Genomic DNA, 19327 nt, shown 5'->3' with positions numbered 1-19327 from the left:
AAGTAATGGAGGCACCAAGAGCTAACAATGGGAGACTGAGTTCGCTGCATACGGACTACTATGTACAAGCTTTACTTGTCCAAAAAGAGTACATGTTCAGAGAAGAGAAGTTGACCGTGGAATGCAAAAGTGAGGGCATCAAGAACCTAAATGAAATGGAAAACGTTGCATGACATGAGGAAGGAGCAGACGGGTACCAGCCTTGCAAGGCTGCGGGGCCAGCACCTTCCCGCTCAGCGACGACAGACGAGGAAGGAGCAAAAACAAAATACCACACCCAGCATCACCACCTCCAAAAAGATGTCCAACCCTCAAAAATTAATCTTTCACGGTATACCAGGGACTCGAACCCTGAGCCTTAGTCTTAGGAGGACTACGCGCTACCATTGCGCCAGCACACCGCCGCAGGCCTTGTTGATTGGCTATGTTGAGTGAGGTGTAAGTTGAATTTATATTGACTGGGTTGTGGGGGGTTGGTTGGGCTGGGAGGGATGAGTGTTGTTTTGGTGGTTGGAGGTTTGGCAGGTGACAGTCGTGGTTTTATGGTATTTTTAGATGGGTTAGTTGTTTGGTTTCTGCCATGTTGATTGCTTGAGCGGGTCGTTGCGTTGTGCGTGTTTGGGGCAGGTGCTTGCCAGTGCCTAGCCGCGTGTTATCGGCAGTTTGCAGACAGGGCCGTCGAAGCATTGTATTTGTTATCCAAGTATTGATATGAAAAACACATAGGAAGTTTCATCATATGGATTTTGTTTCTGGTTCTTAGTTCGGTTGTGCTGGTGACAACATTGCGTGGACAGCTGGCAACATTGTGCTTGCACGCCAAATTACACTTATTGTTGCCATGCTTCTCGCAAGAACCCATACCAGAGAAATGAGCTGCCAGACGCCCGGCTACAGTAACCGGCTCTCCAGCCCACAATGATTCCTCACAAAGAAGTTATTATCCAATCACATAGTCAGGTCAGGCACGCAAAGCCAAAACCAACAAGATCAATAGATGATGCCATATCGAACCAATCTGGCTACCCTGGAGATAAACCGGTCGTTGGAGAGGGTGACCACCACTTTGACACAGCTCCACCCCCACGAATGAAGGCTCTCCTCATCGCGGAATTGAGACAACAGAGAAAAGAGACAACTTCCTCACCGTGACGCCTCGGTCTAAGCCCTTCAGGCAACGATGAGTCCTCACCGAAACCGGTCAGCAAGCAAGACGAGGCGGTCAAACAACGAGGCACACGACGGGCGGTCGAATTGACGTCTTGACCGTTGTCGTGCCGTGCGCCCCCCGTACTCTGGTGGATGCGGGCTGTGTCTTTTGGCGGCGGGTCCCTGCTGCGGTGGATCGGGCCTCAGGGTGACGGTCCACTGGGAGCCCTGGGGAGCCCACCCAAGCTCCAGCGCTAGAGCCTCTGAAGTCCCGATGGTCGGCCTTTGACGGGGCCCCACCAGCTCTTTCCGCCCCCCCAGCCATTGTTCATGAGAACTGGAAGGGACATGGATTGATAACGTGCTTGCTGTTTTCTTCCCAGGGAGACTTGATTTCAACTCTTCATTCACAATCTTTTGGTGTGACGGTGGGTTGAGACGGGAGTCAATTGGTGACTCAGCTGCTTCTCAATCGCCTGCGTTGACATTCGTTGCCTCTGCGCTCTCTCCTGCTTTATCTCTCTCGCTCTAGTATCATCTCAAGCTTCAGCGGGGTTTCTCATGTCTACGCGGCCATCATGGATATCCTGATCCACCGGTTCGGCGGATTTGAATTCTCTCCTTACCAAGGGAATCAATCATTTCTGCCTCCACAGCCTGCCTACCTGACAAGGTATTTATTTATGATAGAAACACCCCTGTTGAACAGCCATGCTAAGCCATGTCCAGCGTCTATCAAAGCACACTGTCATTGACTCAAGTACCATGGATCGCTGATGTCTCACGGCTTGCCCAATCTGGAGCTCCTCAAGCTGTGTTGCTCTTTATATCTTTGACACGGCTTCTGGTTCGAATTGCTCAAGTCCGAAGCAATTTCTCTGCTCAACGTTTAAAAGCGGCCAAGATTCGGTGGCCTTATGAACTTGCATCTCAAGCTGCAAGGCTCGCCGCCACTGTCCTCATCACAGTTGCCTTCATACAAGGCCGGGTACACTGGTCAAATATTCTAGTGGTTGCATATGCTTTCATCCTGGGCCTGCTGCGCCTTTTCAACCACCTACAATGGCGACACGTGGCTCTGCACCAAGTCAACCTGGTGCTCACGGCCATGCTGTTCATCCTTATCGTCGGTTACACTCTGCCCTGTATCCAGACTGGTACACAATGCCTCCGCGATGCCAGTGTTTCCGGAGCCATCGCAGCCCTCACCGTGGCATTTGCCGTGGCCATTACCACACCGCGAGAATGGACGCCTTTGCCGGTTGACCTCAACATCCCCGGCTACAACCAGGATGAGCCTGCCCCTGAAGAGGCCTGCAGTTGGTTCACCTACTATTGTTCCTACGACTGGCTAACACCCGTCATCTGGAAGGGTACCAAGCGCAAACTTGATATGGCTGACATTCCCAAGATTGCTTGGTATGACGAGCCCATGTACCTCCTGCGCCGTGTCCAGGAGGCCAGGGCCATCTCGAAAAAGACATTGCGCACGGTAATCCGCTTCCAGAAGAGCGAGCTGATCCTCATGTCTGCTTGGGTCGGGTCTGCATACACGGTAGAGACTGTGGCCGCCTACGCTATGTTCAAACTCCTCGAGTACCTTGCTAACCCAAACGGTGCCATCTACAAGCCCTGGCTCTGGCTACTTCTCATGTTCCTTGGCCCCCTCGCCCGCTCTGTTTGCTTCCAGCAGTACATCTTCACATCCACCAGACTAGTAGTTCGCATCAAATCTGCCTTTACTCAGGAATTGTACTACACTGCGCTGGAGTCGATGGAGATGGAGGAAGACCCCTTTGAGCTGCAGTCAGGGGGTGCGAAACCAGACCACCACAAGAGCCAGGGCCAGAAGAGCGCCAAGAGCACCTCGGCAGGGCGACTGGCAAACTTGATGGCTTCTGACATCGACGCTATTTACAGATCGCGAGATATCATACAAGCTACTGTCGGCGTGCCTGCCGGTACCATAATTTCTCTTGTTGGCATGTATCGGATGCTCGGCTGGGCCTCCCTCGTCGGGACTGTCATTCTATTCCTGGCGACCCCCCTATCTGTGTGGCTGGGACGCAAGATGTTCTTCTCGCAGCGCCGGGTTAGGAAGGCCCAAGATTCACGCATGTCTCTGGTGACAGAGTATCTTGCTTCTCTCCGTGCCATCAAGTATTTTGCCTGGGAGAATCCCATCACGGACAAGATCATTGAAGCTCGAGCTGCAGAGCAGAAAGAGCTCTGGAGGACTTCTATGCTTCAAGCTTTACTGAACCAAGTCACGCAGATCTTTCCCTACCTCTCTCTGCTCGTCATGTTTGGGCTCCATGTTGGTATCGAGAAGCGTCGTCTCGATGCTGCCACTGCTTTCACAACAATCTTTCTTGTCAAGAATGTTCGCAGAAATATCATGCAGGCTAGTGCCTTTGGCAGAAACTTTGCGAGCGCCCTTGTGTCGGTGAAGCGGCTGGACAAGTACTTTGAGAGCACAGTTCCCATTGTTCATTATCCGGTAGGTCCGCTGCGGATGCAGGGAGCATCGTTCCGAAAGACTAAGAAGGCTACGTTCACCTTGAACGATATCACGCTCGATTTCGCCCAAGGAGGCCTAAACGTTGTTGGCGGTCCAAGTGGAAGTGGAAAGACGACACTCTTGTTGTCTATTCTGGGTGAGACGTATCTCGAGAGCGGCTCCTTGACAAGACCTGAGGACGTCGCCTTTGCATCCCAGTCTGCTTGGCTGCAGAATGATACTATCCAGGCAAACGTCCTCTTTGGCAGTCCCATGGAGGAAGCAAGGTACAAGCGTGTCATTGAAGCATGCTGTCTCTGGGAAGACTTCAAGGAACTACCCGCCAGGGACCTGACGACGGTAGGTGAGAATGGCACTTCTCTCTCAGGAGGTCAGAAGGCTCGAGTTGCCCTCGCTAGAGCACTCTACTCCAAGGCACCTCTCTTGCTACTCGACGACATCTTTGCCGCTCTGGATGCCAAGACAGCTGCAGGTGTCTGGAAGCATTGCTTTTGTAGCGACCTTCTGAGTGGGAGGACGACAGTGCTGGTTACTAACCTACCTTGGATCTCTGAGCAAGCAGACTTTTCCGTGTCGATGGAAAAGGGGCAGATCGGCTCGGCTGACGCCCAGATCGGTGTTGTCCGCAAGCCTATTGCCATTGCTCAAGTCTTGGGAGGAGATGCTGAGGACAACGAGGCTCCTGACGAGACCGAACCGGCGATCCAGTCTAATGGTGACTCTCTGAACGATGCGAACAAGGTCTCGGAGCATAAGACGATGAAGGATATTGTGAGCCAGGAAATGAAGGCATCTGGAAAAGTTGGCCGCATGACTTGTATGCACAGTTCGTTCGTTTCTAGACCATGCTGACTCGGCCACAGTTTTGCAGTACATGAGCTACTTTGGACACCCGCTGTTTGTTATTGTGTGTCTTGGTCTTCTTCTGGGTACCAACATCTTCACCTTTGCCAGCACTCTATGGCTTTCCGTCTGGGTCGAGGCATATGACCACCAAGCGCACATCGACATAGCTTACTACATGGGCATTTTTGCTGCCCTCACCTTTTTGGAGATTGGCACATATTGTCTGGCTATTATTATGTTTGAGTGGGGAGCCTGGCGTGCGGCTAGACGCCTACACAACGACTTCATCCGCGCCATCATGCGAGTCTCCCTGTCGTGGTTCAAGCATATTCCTATCGGGCGCATCACCAACCGCTTCTCAAGCGACATGGCCTCGATCGATGGGACTATCTGTACCATGCTGCGACTCATGCTTGATACGATCCTTCTGATGCTATTCCGCATCGGTGCTGTGAGCAGCATCATGCCTATCTTTATGGTCCCGGCACTCTTTACTTGTCTGTTTGGTGTTCTCATCGGAGAGATGTACACCCGCACTGCCGTTGTCATCAAGCGTCTTACCTCTTCAGCACAGTCGCCAGTGTTTTCACAGTTTGCTGATACCCTAGCTGGACTCCCTGTCATCCGTGCTAGGGTGGGCATGTCGTCAAGGTTTCGAGAGGAGCTGGCTGCAAAGTTGCGAGCTTGGTCAGCGTCTTCTGAGGCCAGCTTCAATGCCAACCGTTGGATTGCCGTGCGTGTGGACTTTGTGACGGCGCTTGTGAGTCTGTCGGCTGGTATCATTGCAGTATCTCAAGCTGGGGTTGTGGCTGCGGGCCTGGTTGGTTTCTCACTCACCAACGCCAACGGACTTAGCCAGACAATCCTGTTGCTGGTCCGGGCCATGAACGATCTCGAGGTCGAGATGCAGAGTGTAAGTATCCTTGGGTTCAGTGAACTTGCGGCTGCTAACCCGAGGCCTAGTTCCACCGAGTCAAGGAGTATGTCAAGCTGGAGCCCGAGGAGAAGGAAGACAAGACCTACCCCGACGAGGGCGAGTACACGGATGATCCGACTCATGTGATACCTGAAGACTGGCCTCGATCTGGCGAAATCGAGTTTAGGAACGTGACCATTCGGTACGATCCGAACGGGCCTGATATCCTCACCGACGTCAACCTCAAGTTCAAGGCGGGTGAACGCGTGGCCGTGGTGGGACGAACAGGGTCGGGCAAGAGCACGGTGAGCACCGAGTGTTCTTCTTCAACTTGTTTTCAGTGACACTAACAATGATGCTTCCAGTTGGTCCTCTCGTTGCTGCGCTTCACACATGTCGTCTCTGGGGAGATTCTGTATGACGGTGTTGATATCACCAAGGTCCCTCGACATCGTCTTCGCGAGAGTCTGACCATCATTCCACAAGAAGCCGTCCTGTTCAACGGCACCGTCGAGTCCAATCTCGACCCGGGTGGTCAAGTTCCCAAGGAGGTGCTAGACAAGGCCCTCGACAACTGCAAGGGAATAGCCTCCTTTTCCCCACATGCCTCGGACGACAGTGACAACGAGGAAAATGCTGCTGATGACGAGGATCATAGCGCTGTGACACTCGGAACCATCGTGGACGCCCGGGGCGAGAATTTCTCGCATGGCCAACGACAGGTGCTCTCGCTGTGCCGGGCGCTCATTCGTCAGAGCAAGCTGATGTTGCTAGACGAAGCGACAGCCAGTATGGACTACGAGACGGACAGGGGCATCCAGAGCGTCCTGCGAAGGGAACTGGAGGCTGCTGGCGGAGACCGCACGCTGGTAACGATTGCCCATCGCCTGCGTACCATCATTGACTATGACACTGTTGTTGTCATGAGTGCTGGACGTGTACTTGAGTAAGTTGTGGTTTCACTATTGTATACATACTACTCAGATAATGAAGGCATACTGATGAATCTCGTTTAGATGCGGCTCTCCCCGAGACCTGTACAATGCTCGAGGTCAGTTTTACGACATGGTATATCACAGTGGCGAGATGGAGGATTTGCGAGTACTTTTAGACGCGTAAGTGTTGATAGGCTACAAAGGTGGACGGCGGAGGTTAGGAGTTGATTAAGACGCCGTGGTTGGATAAAACTGCATGAGAAGCATATAGAACAGCAAATTATGGTGGTTTGTGGTAGTCAACTCGTGAGGTAGACATGATGGTTCAAGAATTGATACACATTCTTCTCACTCTTTGACATCTCGAATACATATATGCTCTATGCATCAGAACCTCATGAAAACCCTTCCAAGATATGGCAGTTTAAAGCATCTATCATGATTCTTACCATTCTATAAACATATCGATTGTGATGCTCTCTTTCGAGTATCAGTTTAAAGCCATTTAGCAATGGATGTCATTCACAAGTTCTATAAGAAGGCAGCAAGCAAAGCAACAAAAATGACCAAAACGAAAAAAACCCACATGCGTCGTATATTTTCATGTCCCGCTGTGTCTCATCAATTCGAGAAAACTTCATATATGTTGCGGGAAAAACAGACAAGAAAAAAACGAAGACAGGCGAGAAAAAAAACCAGTTGTTATATAAAAAAAAAAGACCCCCCTTGCCCAAACCTCCCGCCGATTCCCAAAGTCTCCCCAACGCCATACGTGCGTTCGTGTGTTTGTGTCTCTTTGCTCGTGCCTTGAATGTTTTGTTTTCTCAAATAAGTCAGATAAAACGTCCCTCCCCACGCGTATTCTTGATTTTTTTTTTCTTTTGCTCCCACTTGTTCTTGGTTTTTCATGTAGGCACGGGATGCGAGTGTAGATAGGTAGGTAGTGTGGGTTTATGGGCGTCCTTGTTGAATTTCGTGGTATCATCGGCATTGCGACATGATCTGCTCCTCCTCCAATGTATCTGCATGCTTGCACTGCACTCGTAGCATCTTCCTCCTTATTAACAATGTCTCGTCTATTGTCCGTTGAACTGCTGCTCCTCCATGTTGGTGACCCCGGCTTCCACGTTATGGTAGTCGAGTATCTCCGAGTACCTGAGCATGCCATATTAGTGCGTGGACTACGCGGAAAGACTTTACTCGGACTCACATCATGATCTTCCACGTATCAACGGGCAGGTCAGCATCGTTGAAGCTCCAGTCAAACTTCTCCTCGGCCACGGGCTCGTCGGTGGGGTCGTGGTAGGGAGCAAGGTAATCGTGGGCGAGGGCCTCGGTGGCCGTTATCCGCTTCTTAGGATCGAAGACAAGCATGCGCTCAAGGAGATCGATGGCTATTGCATGTCAGTTCTGGTGGACATTGCGGATCGCCCGCTAAAGATGACGTACCTGAGTCGTCGGCGTTCTTGAACTTGTTTCGGAGAGGCTGTCGCTCGCGCTTGGGCAGAGACTTGACGAATCGTAGGGTCTAGTCCTCAAAGTTAATTCCACCGTTCCATAGCCGACCTCGGCCCGACAGAGGGCAGAGACAACTCACGTTCTCGCTAGCAATAGTGTTGATCACATCATCAGGGGGAGTGCCCAGGAGCTCGGTGATGATGGAGAATTGGTTGACGTGATCCTTTCCGGGGAACAGAGGCTTGCCCTCGAGCATCTCAGCAAAGATGCATCCAGCGCTCCAGATATCAACCTCGACGTCGTATTTTTGCCAGGTGAGCATGATCTCGGGGGCTCGGTAGTATCGGGTGGAAACGTAACCCGTCATCTGAGGGTCCTGAATTCGGGCGAGGCCAAAGTCGCAAATCTTCAGATCGCAGTTCTCGTTGACAAGGATGTTGCTGGGCTTGAGATCGCGGTGGACGACGCCGGCCGAATGCACGTACTTGAGGCCTCGCTGTGGGAGAGAGGGTGGTTAGCGTTTTCTGCGATGGAGCCAACATCCAGGGAATCTGGTAGACATACCATGATCTGGTAGAGAAAGTACTGGATAAACTGCTTCTCGAGGGGGCGCGAAGTCAATAATCGGTGAAGATCAGTGCCGAGAAGCTCTGTGACGAAATAGCTGCAGCATTGTCAGCTCGGAGTCCCGCGGGGAGCAGAGTGGGGGGAGGGGCAGAGCCGGTGACGGTGAGGTCGGGCAAACGTACATGTCCTCGAGAGGGGAAATGAAGATATCACTGAGTGAGATGACCTGATGAGCGCATCGATATTAGCATGGTGAAGCTGGCAATTGACCCAGCACGGTCATGAGCATGAGATGAGGCATGCGGGCAGGGAGGGGCCAGGGAGGGGAGCTCTGGCGGGGCGAGTGGTGGTGGTCGCTCACGTTTTCGTGCTTGAGGTGCTTGAGCAGCTTGAGCTCACGGTATGTGCGCTTGGCGAGCACTGGAGTGCTGAAGGGCTTCATAATCTTCTTGACGGCGACATTTTGGCTGGTAAGTTGATCTCGGGCGGAACTGTCGAGGGCACGTTGAGTCAGTTATTGTTATTGGAGACTCGCTCGGGAGCGAGGGCGAGGACGGTCGGGAGAGAAACGCACCAGACGAGGCCAAAAGCTCCCATGCCAACAGGCTGGAGATCCGAGTACCTGCGAATCGAAAGAGTCATTAAAAGCGGTCGGTCGCATCGGCGTGTCCAGCCTTACCTCGAGGTGATCTCGAATGTGGTGCCAAAGATCTGGGCGCGAACGAACTCGGCCATGGTGAAGGTCTGTCCGGAGCGGGGAGGGTTTGGGACGAGAGTTGCAAGATGCGAGTTTGTCTCCTAGCGGCGAGACAAGGAAAATGCTAAGACGCGAAGGTTTGGAGTATCGGAGCGGGGATGGCCGAAGCAGGTGGCAGTCGCAGAATGTTGAGCTGAGCTGGACTGGACCGGGTACTGTACTTGGCTGCGCTGTAGGGACTGGCGTAAGGAGTTGGGGGAGCAAAGTAGTAATCTAGTTGCTGGATTGGATGGGCTGGGATGGGTATGGATGGGATGGGATGGACCGATAATGGGTCAGGTGAATGGGAAATCGACGATCGAGCACAAGGCGATGGAAGAGTGACCGGGGGGTGTTAGGGGAGACAGTGAAAAAAAAAAAAAAGCGATCCAGGTTTCGATGGTGTCGATGGAGCGAGCGAGTATCGAGCGATGGACGGCCACAAAGACTGCCAGGAAGCGATCGGGGCGGGGACGATGGATTCCCACTGGACGACAGAGACAGAGAGCCAAGCAAGCCTGTTGAGTCTCTGTTATTTTTCTCTCCCCCTTGTTACCGAGCGGGCTTATATCGAGATGGATCGATCGATGTTTTTGTCCGTGTTTTGATATGTCGTTTCCCGTCTTTTCCCTTGTCTTGTCTTGCCTTTCAGTTGTTATGTTATGTCGTAGGCGGTGCGGTAGGCGGGGTAAGGTATGCGGGCAGCCAGTATCCCCAGGAAATGGAAATTCAGGCTGTAGATAGGTAGGTAGCGAAAACGACGTCTGTCAATGGAAAAAAAAAAACCCTCTTGTTAGCCAATGCCCATATTGAGAATGTAGCGTCGCCACTCGAAATTCATGACAGAAGGGCACTAAAGCAGCAACACTGAATCGGAAGTGCCTCCAGGCGGTCTTCTAATGGCTTGTGACTGGTGAGGGGCAACCCGTCCACTCCAAACAGCCAGGGCATGGCCACTGAACCAACTGCGCTGAGCTGGGCTTTGCCTCCCGTCTGGACGAGATCGAGGCCATGGATAACCGCAGAAACTGCAGAGACCCGACTCTCTATTCGAGCCTGGACTTCGGCCGCCATCGCCTGAGCGATAATGCCAGCAAGCGCCGGCAGTGGGGTCAATTGGCCTGTCCTTTGACGCCATCGTGCCCCCCCAATGCTCGCTTTACCGCTGGCTGGCTGGCTAGGCTGGACTGGACTGAGCCCGCGCGCCCTCTCCCGCAGTGGCGGGAGCAGGACGCATGCAACGCCGTGCGTGGGGAATATTCTAGACATGATGGACCCGAGAGTGCCTCCGGGGTGCAATGTCTCTGGCAGAGGTGCTGTAGGCTTACCTTGCTATCGGCGCAATAACCCAAAGCAACAGGAGGGCGGGTATACGATGCGGTGAAGAGCCCAAGGGAGGAGGGAACGGGCGAAGGGACAAGGATCGAGTCGCGTCTTCGAGTGTCGGCCAAATGTCGATCGCTGGCTATTGCGCTGTTGAACAAAGTGCCGTTGGAGGGAGGGTTTAAGTTTGTGTCTAGGTAGGAATCACGGGACGCCGAGGAGGGAGGAATGGATCCGAGGCACTGTAGGTAGATGGAGGATGAAGTGGGAAGAAGAGGGAGAAAATGGGCAAAGTGAAGAGGAAATCAAGTTTACCATCTGGGAAGGAGGGTATATTAGTAGTGTTCCGTACCAAGCCATGGACGACATGGATGCGCGCACCGCCGGTTTCTGCACGATGTCTGTTCTGTCTTATCCCGCCAGGCCAGCCAAGGTGGGGGAGGAGGGGGAACAACAGTTCCGGGGAGGCTTGATTACTTTTTTTTTTTTATTTAATTTTAGGGCGAGGGTCTGTTTGATTCTTGTTCTTCCCTTGTCACCATGGTTTTTTCTTCCGTCTTTTCTGTGGGCAGAATGGTGGAGGGAGGACCCTTGCGCTACTGGGGAGTGAGGGGATCGAGATCTACGTGGAGATGGGAGATTCAAACATGAGAAAGCTGAGATGAGCGAGAGGGGATGGCGTCTATCTTTTTCCCTTGGTTGAACTCTGTGACGAAACCAGGGTCCTAGGTACTAAACCCTTTATGCAAGTCTCTCCTGGTGATGTGGATGTCTTGGTTGAGATGGCTGATGTCGGTGTTGCTGATAACTGATGGATTTCTATCACAACTGATGAGAGTTGAGTCGGTGAGAGTGAATCTCGGCGACATACATACGTAGGAGTTTAGATGAGACGAGGTCATCTACCAGTAACAGCTTCCAACGTTACTGGCTTCTCTCATGTACTGTATCACGTTCCCTCTTCATGGTCGCCATGAATGGCTGCCATGATGGAATCCACACCAAGCAGACCGATAACCAAAAGGCATGAATGCATGGCATTGACTGCCTTGCCCTGCCCTGCCCCGCATGGACGGGATGGGACTGCACGCACATGATTCGTGATCCCCCTCTCCCGAAACTTATCGCACAATTACAGCTTCAACTCATCATAATCGTCTTCTCCGCGTCCCAGAAACCTGCATTCTTTGCTTCGCGCTGCTTCTTCACATGGCGCCCATGACGTCACCCCGACTCTACCCCTGTCGCCGGGGTGCTAGCTTGACAGCACAACGCACGTCCACGTCCTGCAGCAGCGCTTAGACCCCCCCCTTTTTCCTTTTTCTTTTCCAACGGGCCAGGACCCATTGCCAGAGCCGCTTCTGGATGGCCGCTTTGTACCTCTCCCGCGTAACTCGGCCGGAGAGGTACTTCCATCGTCGATTCACCCTGTCGCAAGACCTCTCCCGCTCATCGTGAAATCAAGGCGCGGATCGAACAGGGCCCGAGAAACCTGCAGTGGCGGGGGGTTTAACTTGAACCCCCCGCCGTTTACCCCCTCTCAAGGCAGGTGAATCGACGTCTTCTCCCTTCTAGCGTCCAACGTCCAATGCCATCCCGCTACCTGGTTACTGTACTGCGCTGTATCCATTCTGGCTCCTCATCACGCGCTGCGACGCTGCAATTACTTATTCAAGATCCCAGAAAAACTGTCGGCACCGACGTCATATGCATAAGCCACAAATTTTGCCTTGAAGTCCCCTGCTTGTCTGGGTCCCACAGTCTTGAGGGTTGGGAATGGATCCATTGCCAAAATCAACAACACCTGCCCTGGACTGCGATGCTTGGTGAAGGTAACCAGATCTCTTGAGTGAGGAATGAAACAGTCAACTCTCTCGATGGTTTTGTTTCTGTCGTTGTTTCAGTAGATAAAGCATAATGTGGTCAAAATGTTGATCAACTATGGCTTACACGCCTCAACCACGGAGAAACAGAAACACTCATGTACAACTCCCCCGTTGTCTAGACTACATAAACAAATTGCAATACAAGACGCCTGTCTCCAGCCCAGGATCATCGCTGTCCATCCCTAGCTTCCTGAGCTTGCCCTGTCGATCCTCAACCTCGTCCCGTCCATCCACCTCCCATCTCGGAATCCATCTTCGCCTTTCCCCTAACCCAGCGAGATGCCCCCTACCCATCACGCATCGCGGATCGACCCAGCCCCTCCGTTCGAGACCATATGATCGACAGTGTAGTGCTTAAAATGCTCGCCATCGGCGCGTCTAATGCCCCATCTTGGGATCCTTCCAGAGCCAACAGGTCGAGGGAGCGGCCTTGCCGAGCGATCCAGCTCGTCGGTACCGAGTAACGTCTGATCCACTGTCCACAGTACGTACATGAGACCTTGCGGCCGTTCTTGGGGCGTTTCTGGCTCAAAGATGTCATCCCACTGACATCCCCAACCAAGGGCTAGGGGTCTTGCACTGGCTACGAACAACCCATCTCCCTCTACCAAGACCCCCCAGGTCCGACTAACGCTGGAATACGGCCACATATCAACGGTCGTCTTGTTCCTCTCCCTTTGAACTTGACCTACACAAAAGAAAAAGCTAATTGGTGGGTATTCACCCGAGATGCTAGTGCTCCAAGCCTCTCTAGAACCTCACCCCTTTTGACGTGTGACCTCTCAACTCCACAGCGTAATTCTATAGTTCCATGATCCTCCCCAAAATCTTGCCAATCATCTCTTTCCCAAATGTCTATTCAAGTGGATGTCCGTTGCCACAAGCTATGTCTGGCCACTACGGTGAATTGCAGTAGTTGTGCTTGGCAAACCAGACTACATATGCTCGCCAATCTCCACCACTAGCATGGTATGTCTAGCACCCAGACACTTGCTGGTCTGATTTACAAATAAAAAATAAAAATCAATGCTACGAAACCGGCACAAACTGTGGGAGCAGTAAACGTACTCTGCCAATAGATGTGTATCATGCTCGTTTCATTATCAAAGGGAAAGCCTATCCGCCATGAACATTTCTCATGACCCAATCACCACCATTCATCAATCTGCCTAAATCCCTCTCTTCCAACCTGCCAGCCCTAACCTACGCCGGTTGCGAGTTTATCCCTGTCCCTTAATCTACCCCTCTATCATGATCATGATCTAGTCATGGACAACCAAAGGCTCCACATTCCAGATGCCCTCGGCATACTCATCAATGCAGCGGTCGCTGCTGAAGAAGCCCATGCGGGCAACAGAAATGATCGACTTCTTGATCCACTCTTCCTGGTTCTTGTACGCCTCATCAACAAGGTGGTGCGTCTCGTTGTAGCTGTGGAAGTCATCCGACACCAGGTAGTAATCACCATGGTCGCGCACAGCCGCGATCAGAGCACTAAAGTCGTGGACTGAGCCGAAGGTGCCCTTCTGAATCTCGGCGAATACCTTCTCCAGGTCAGGGTCGATGGTGTGCGAGCCATACTGGTGGGCGTGGCGAAGGTCCTCGACATCCTCCGCGAGGTTGCCGAACAGGAAGATGTTGTTCTCCCCAATCTCGCGAGTGATTTCGATCTATATCAAAGTTAGTCTACTATATGAAGATGCTCGTGTTTTACTCACGTTGGCACCGTCGCAGGTACCGATGATAAGACCACCGTTGAGGACAAACTTCATGTTGCTGGTACCCGAAGCCCTGGATGACCTGTTAGCCAACTGTCTCTTGATGATGTGGAGCGTATGCTCCATAGCAACTTACTCAGTGCCAGCGGTGGAAATGTGCTCACTCAGATCCGAGGCCGGAGTAATAATCTCGGCCTTGCTCACATTGTAGTCGGGCAGGAAGATGACCTTGAGGAGGTCGCCGATGTCACTGTCGTTGTTCACCACGGATCCGACGGCGTTGACCAGATGAATAATCTGCTTCGCCATCCAGTAGCCGGGAGCAGCCTTGCCTCCGAAGATGGAGACACGAGGGACAACCTTCTTTCGCTCCTCGGGAGACAGGGCCTTCAGAGTGAGGTATCGATGAATGACACCAAAGATGTTGAGCTGTTGGCGCTTGTACTCATGGATTCGCTTGACTTGCACGTCGAAAAGCGACGATGGGTTCACAGTAACGCCGGTGGCGGTCTTAATGAGCTTAGCAAGTCGGACCTTGTTGGCGTACTTGATCTCGGACCACTCCTTGCGGAATTCCTTATCCTCAGCATACTTCTCGAGCTGGTTGAGAGTTGTCAGGTCCTTGAGGAAACCATTGCCGCCACACTTGGAGGCGATGAGCTCAGAGAGACGAGGGTTGGCCTGGTGGAGCCAGCGGCGAGGAGTGATACCGTTGGTCACGTTGGTGAACTTGTCAGGGCCATAGATCTCGACAAAGTCCTTGAAGATGGTGGTCTTGATGAGGTCCGAGTGCAGCTCAGCGACACCGTTGACCTTGTGAGATCCGACAATGGCGAGGTACGCCATTCGAACCATCTTAGGCTGGGACTCCTCGATGATGGACACACGGCGAAGGATGTCTCGGTCATTGGGGAAGGCCTTCTCGACCTTCTGAAGGAAGAAGAGGTTGATGTCGTAGATAATCTGCAAGTGCCTTGGCAGAAGGTGCTGGAGCAGACCGACAGGCCACTTCTCGAGAGCTTCCGGCAGAACAGTGTGGTTGGTGTAGCCGAACTAGAGAATTGTTAGACTGTGACAGCCTAGCTCATATAACATTAGGACTTACAGTGTTGGTCACAATCTCCCAGGCGAGATCCCACTCGAGGTGTTCGATATCGATGAGGATTCGCTGCAATTCAACAATGGCTAGTGTAGGGTGGGTGTCATTGAGCTGGATGGCCACCTGGTCAGGGAACTCCCTCCAGGGACGCTTGGCCTTCTTGAAGCGGCGAACAATGTCGTACAGGGAGGCGGCAACCCAGAAGTACTGCTGCTTCAAGCGAAGTTCCTTTCCTCGCTCGAGGTTGTCATTGGGGTACAGAACAGCACTGATAGTCTCAGCTCGCTGCTGATCCGCGACCGAGCTTTCGTAGTCGCCGTTATTGAACTTTTGGAAGTCAAACTCTCCGCCTGAGGCCTTGCTTGACCAAAGTCTCAGGTTGTTGGTGGTGGGCGTATCATAGCCGGGGATGGGGACATCGTAGGCGACGGCCTGGACAATCTCACCACCCTCCCAGATGGAGAGAGTCTTGCCATCCTCATCAGTAGTCTTTCTGACATTGCCGAAGAATTGGATCTGAGTCTAGGTTAGCATCAGTTACTTTATTTCATCCCATGTACTTACATCGACAGTCACGTCGTGTCGGGGGAACTCCCAGGGGTTAAAGTCGAGCCAGTAGTCAGGCACCTCGACTTGGTATCCGTCGATGATTTCCTGCTTGAAAATTCCATATCGATATCGAAGACCGTAGCCCCAGGCAGGGTAGTTGAGAGAGGCCAGACTGTCAAGGAAACAAGCGGCGAGTCGGCCGAGGCCACCGTTACCCAGCGCAGCGTCGTTTTCCTGGCTGATAATGTCCTCAATTCGGAAGCCAAGCTCGGCGAGACCGGCTACACGTTCATGTCAGCAGGCAGTCATGAGATTGAACCTATCCCTTCTTACCCTTGGCAGTGTCCTTCTGGCCCACGTTCAGCATGGCGTTGTCCAGGGCACGGCCCATGAGGAACTCAAGACTGAAGTAGTAGACACGCTTGGAATCGCGGTATGTCTGACGCTGCTGAGTTCTGTTCCAATCAAGAATCAGGCGGTCACGGAAAGCCAGACTGGTGGCAGAGTAGGCAGCATGTTCGTCGCAGTTGAACATGGAACGGGCAAGGGTGGTCTCGACATGGCGGACAACCTCCTTCTCGAAGCCATCTTTGCCAGTGAATCCACTCGACTGGTTGCGCTTCCATGCTTCGCGCTGGGGTTCGGGAATCGAAGCTATTCAGAAAGCGTAAGCGAGAGCCTAGAGCCGTACATGTTGAGGGAACAGAATGCTCGCGACAGAGAGCAGCAAGAGCCATTGACACGGCACAATGGCACCAAATCACAAGAAAAAGGCCGAATTAATGAAATAGAGATAAAGACATACCTTCAAAGCTCTTGATCTCTCCAGGGCCAAACCCTGTCGCGGTTCGGGTGTGCTTGGGACGAGAGATGCCTGCGGGGCCAACGGCACCCTGGATGTCGACGATGGGGGCACTCGTGGAGGGGCGCCTCTCACGGGTGGGCAATCGCTGCTGTTCGGACGCCATTGCTGCTAACCTCTGCGGATTTCACTCGCTTGTTAGTCTAATGACGCTCAAGTGGTGAAGGAGGGAGGAATTGAGAAGAGAAGAAGAACAAGAGTTGGTGGCTTCGGGGCAAGCCCGCGACTCGAGTTAAGTAATGGCCACTCGCAGGTCCCTTGTCTCTGTGAAAGCGAACATCAGATCAGATCACCTACCTCAAGGTTTACTGATGCCACAGAGCGAGTACGTCAGATAAGGCGACTGGCCAGGCGAGACGAGACGCACCACAGCTTGGGGTGGGGGAGCGGGGTCGGAGGTGCAAGGTAAAGTCGCAGTAGCTCGTTGCGTGCCCTGCTTGTGGTGGAGGGTGAGAATCCAGAGATATATAGGGATTCGGGGGCAATGAGGGAGGAGTCCGCCCGAATGGGCCGGTAGAGGCAGAGGATGGCACAATTCTCGCGCAAGCCCGCCGAACACAGAAAGCTGAAGCGGATGAAGCCGTCGGAGGAAGCGAGCGGCCGACAAGCTTCTTAGAGCTGGGCGGATCCGATGAAGCTTGGGGAGCAGGGAAGCTTGGTGGAGTCGACAAAAGAGATGGAGCAAAGATGACAAGGGGGGAGCGAGAGCGAATTCAAAAAGAGGTGGCGGATAGGTGGGTTATGTGTCAATGGAAGAAAAAATTGATACTCAAAGGACAGGACAGGATCAAGGGAAGTCGGAGAGGATGACAACCAGAGTTGAGGAGAGGAAGAACGTGGGAGGAGGGAGGGATGAAGTAGTAGCTTGAGCACTGGATGTGGGAAGGAGCTTCTCCTCCATCATGACAACCTCCCCTCCATCTCCATACCTACCGGCCCTCATCAACAGCTGCTGGTCTAGCTGCCCCTCTTGGCCACCCCCTCGGTCTAATGCCAATAGCATCAATTCCTAGCCCTTCCCCGGGTCTCGTCTCGTCTATTTTTGCGTCGGCCTGCCCGCTAATGTCCTGCCGCACTCTGATCGACCCCGACGACGGCGAGCACATACCTGCGGTGCCTTCAGCAACCGTCCGTGGTGCTCAGCTGGTGAGAGCCATGATACCTCCCCCGCAGCAGCACTCGGTGGCATGACGACATTGTCGAAGCATACACCTTTGGATCCTCCAAAGCAGCCGCCATGATCATAATCACAAGCCTGCGAGTGCAGCACAGCATCGCATCGCATCGCATCCGACACCCTACCCTAGTGAACGGGAGATGCTACAGCATGAAACCTTGGAAGAGGATGCTGTCCCCCGCAGATGCCCACACCCACGCAACGACAAGACTGGAACCTCAGCATTGCCCCTCCAACCACGCACCCAGTTGACCTTGAGAGAGAGCCTTCGGAGCCTTTGCAATGGCCGGTGAGCACCGCCGCATTCCTTGCAAGTTGACCGTTTCACACCTCTGCTCTGCTCTGCTCTCCCACGGGACGGCGCTCATGGCTGCTCATCTGCCCCTCCTCATTGCCAGCCATGGTCGTCCTGGCTGCGAATCCAGACCGTATCTCGGGCCCCATTATCCCAGCCAGCAGCTTGCAGTTGCAGCAGAGCTCCATCCCAATCGACCCCCTCCAGCAAGCACACGAGGGAAGCTCGCCTTAGCGGCCCCCTCTTACACCACGGACTGCGGGGCCGCGGCGTCCGGAGTCTGCTATCCATGCGACGGACCTTTTCTGGCAAATCGAGCCCAATCCCACCGCCAGACATTGGCGCTATCAGCCTACATGTCGCCTACATACTGTACGTACTGCGTACATGCTGCTGCTGTAGGAGCATGGAGAAACCGTTTTGAAGATTGTGGTACGCACACATGAACGCCTCGTAACAAATCCCAAGATCTAGAGTGTCTCTGATGCACCTGTCCCCCGGTGACTATTTGCGTTCCAGCAGAGGTTGCCAGCGGGTAACGCCCGAGACGGTTTACCAACATTGCCGGACTCGGCCTTTCAGCTCCCCAAGCAGGCCCAGCCGTTGGGGCAAAGAAGTAAGATATGGATGGCAACGGATACGCAAAACGTTCTGCCCCCCTGCTGTCCCGTCTCACATACTCTCCGTACACCTGGGCGTCTTCCAACATGCTGCATGTAGCACCAAGATCGGCACCAAATGGCCGGCGAGTTGCTGTGGCCTGACGCAGCCCCGTTGAGAGCTGCCAAACCAAGCTCCATTGTATTCATGCAAGCTGCCGCGCCTCCCCCATCCCGCTTCTTTATTGTCAACCTCTCTTGAAACCACCTCGAGGTGGAGGTTACTCTGTTGCCCAATCCCTGTTGACCAATCCACCTCTGACCTCCAAGCCTCCATCACATGGGCCACAACATCCATCTCTCGCAACGCCATCTGCCTGCTAATTAACGTCCTACTGACCGACCTGGCTTGCTCCATCGATCGACCCGTTCATATTCAGAGGCCAAAGCTCCCAGCCACTCCCCATCTGCCAAGCCTTTCTCCCCTCTTCCTCTAAGTGCAACTTCAAAGGCCTCACTGCTCGGCTCTTGTTCCTGGCCAAAACCCTATCGCATCTAAACCTTGGGTCGGCCTGGCTTGGCCACCATGAAACTTCTGTCGCTTTGGGAGGGGAGATAGCTCGATACCTACGATGAGGTGATTGGACGTGTTCTGTCCTAATTGCCGATTAGATGCTGCAGCTGGGAAAAA

General features: G+C 53.2%; 3 protein-coding genes across 3 annotated transcripts; 1 reads left to right on the top strand and 2 right to left on the bottom strand.

Annotated features, from left to right (window-relative positions):
• Positions 1-1727: 1727 nt before the first annotated feature.
• MRS44_006175 (uncharacterized protein) lies at positions 1728-6551 on the top strand (the record flags this gene model as incomplete). The annotated part of the gene is made up of 6 exons (XM_046268631.2): positions 1728-1822; positions 1879-4487; positions 4534-5429; positions 5480-5737; positions 5798-6378; positions 6449-6551. 6 exons carry the CDS (start codon positions 1728-1730, stop codon positions 6549-6551), a joined length of 4542 nt encoding a protein of 1513 aa, XP_046140244.2.
• Positions 6552-7443: 892 nt separating this feature from the next.
• Positions 7444-9127, bottom strand: MRS44_006174 (uncharacterized protein; the record flags this gene model as incomplete). The annotated part of the gene is made up of 8 exons (XM_065621670.1): positions 7444-7522; positions 7578-7761; positions 7817-7895; positions 7965-8321; positions 8390-8475; positions 8663-8883; positions 8967-9014; positions 9072-9127. 8 exons carry the CDS (start codon positions 9125-9127, stop codon positions 7444-7446), a joined length of 1110 nt encoding a protein of 369 aa, XP_065477742.1.
• Positions 9128-13599: 4472 nt separating this feature from the next.
• Positions 13600-16671, bottom strand: MRS44_006173 (uncharacterized protein; the record flags this gene model as incomplete). Its single annotated transcript, XM_065621669.1, has 7 exons — positions 13600-14007; positions 14056-14128; positions 14192-15108; positions 15161-15670; positions 15719-15984; positions 16037-16357; positions 16509-16671. 7 exons carry the CDS (start codon positions 16669-16671, stop codon positions 13600-13602), a joined length of 2658 nt encoding a protein of 885 aa, XP_065477741.1.
• Between the last annotated feature and the right edge of the window lie 2656 nt (positions 16672-19327).

Source organism: Fusarium solani (genome assembly GCF_023522795.1).
Source record: "Fusarium solani strain SB1 chromosome Unknown bctg00000003_1, whole genome shotgun sequence".
Lineage (NCBI taxonomy): Eukaryota > Fungi > Ascomycota > Sordariomycetes > Hypocreales > Nectriaceae > Fusarium > Fusarium solani.
The sequence above is the reverse complement of the archived record's forward strand: the minus strand, read 5'-3'. Positions and strand labels throughout refer to the sequence as shown.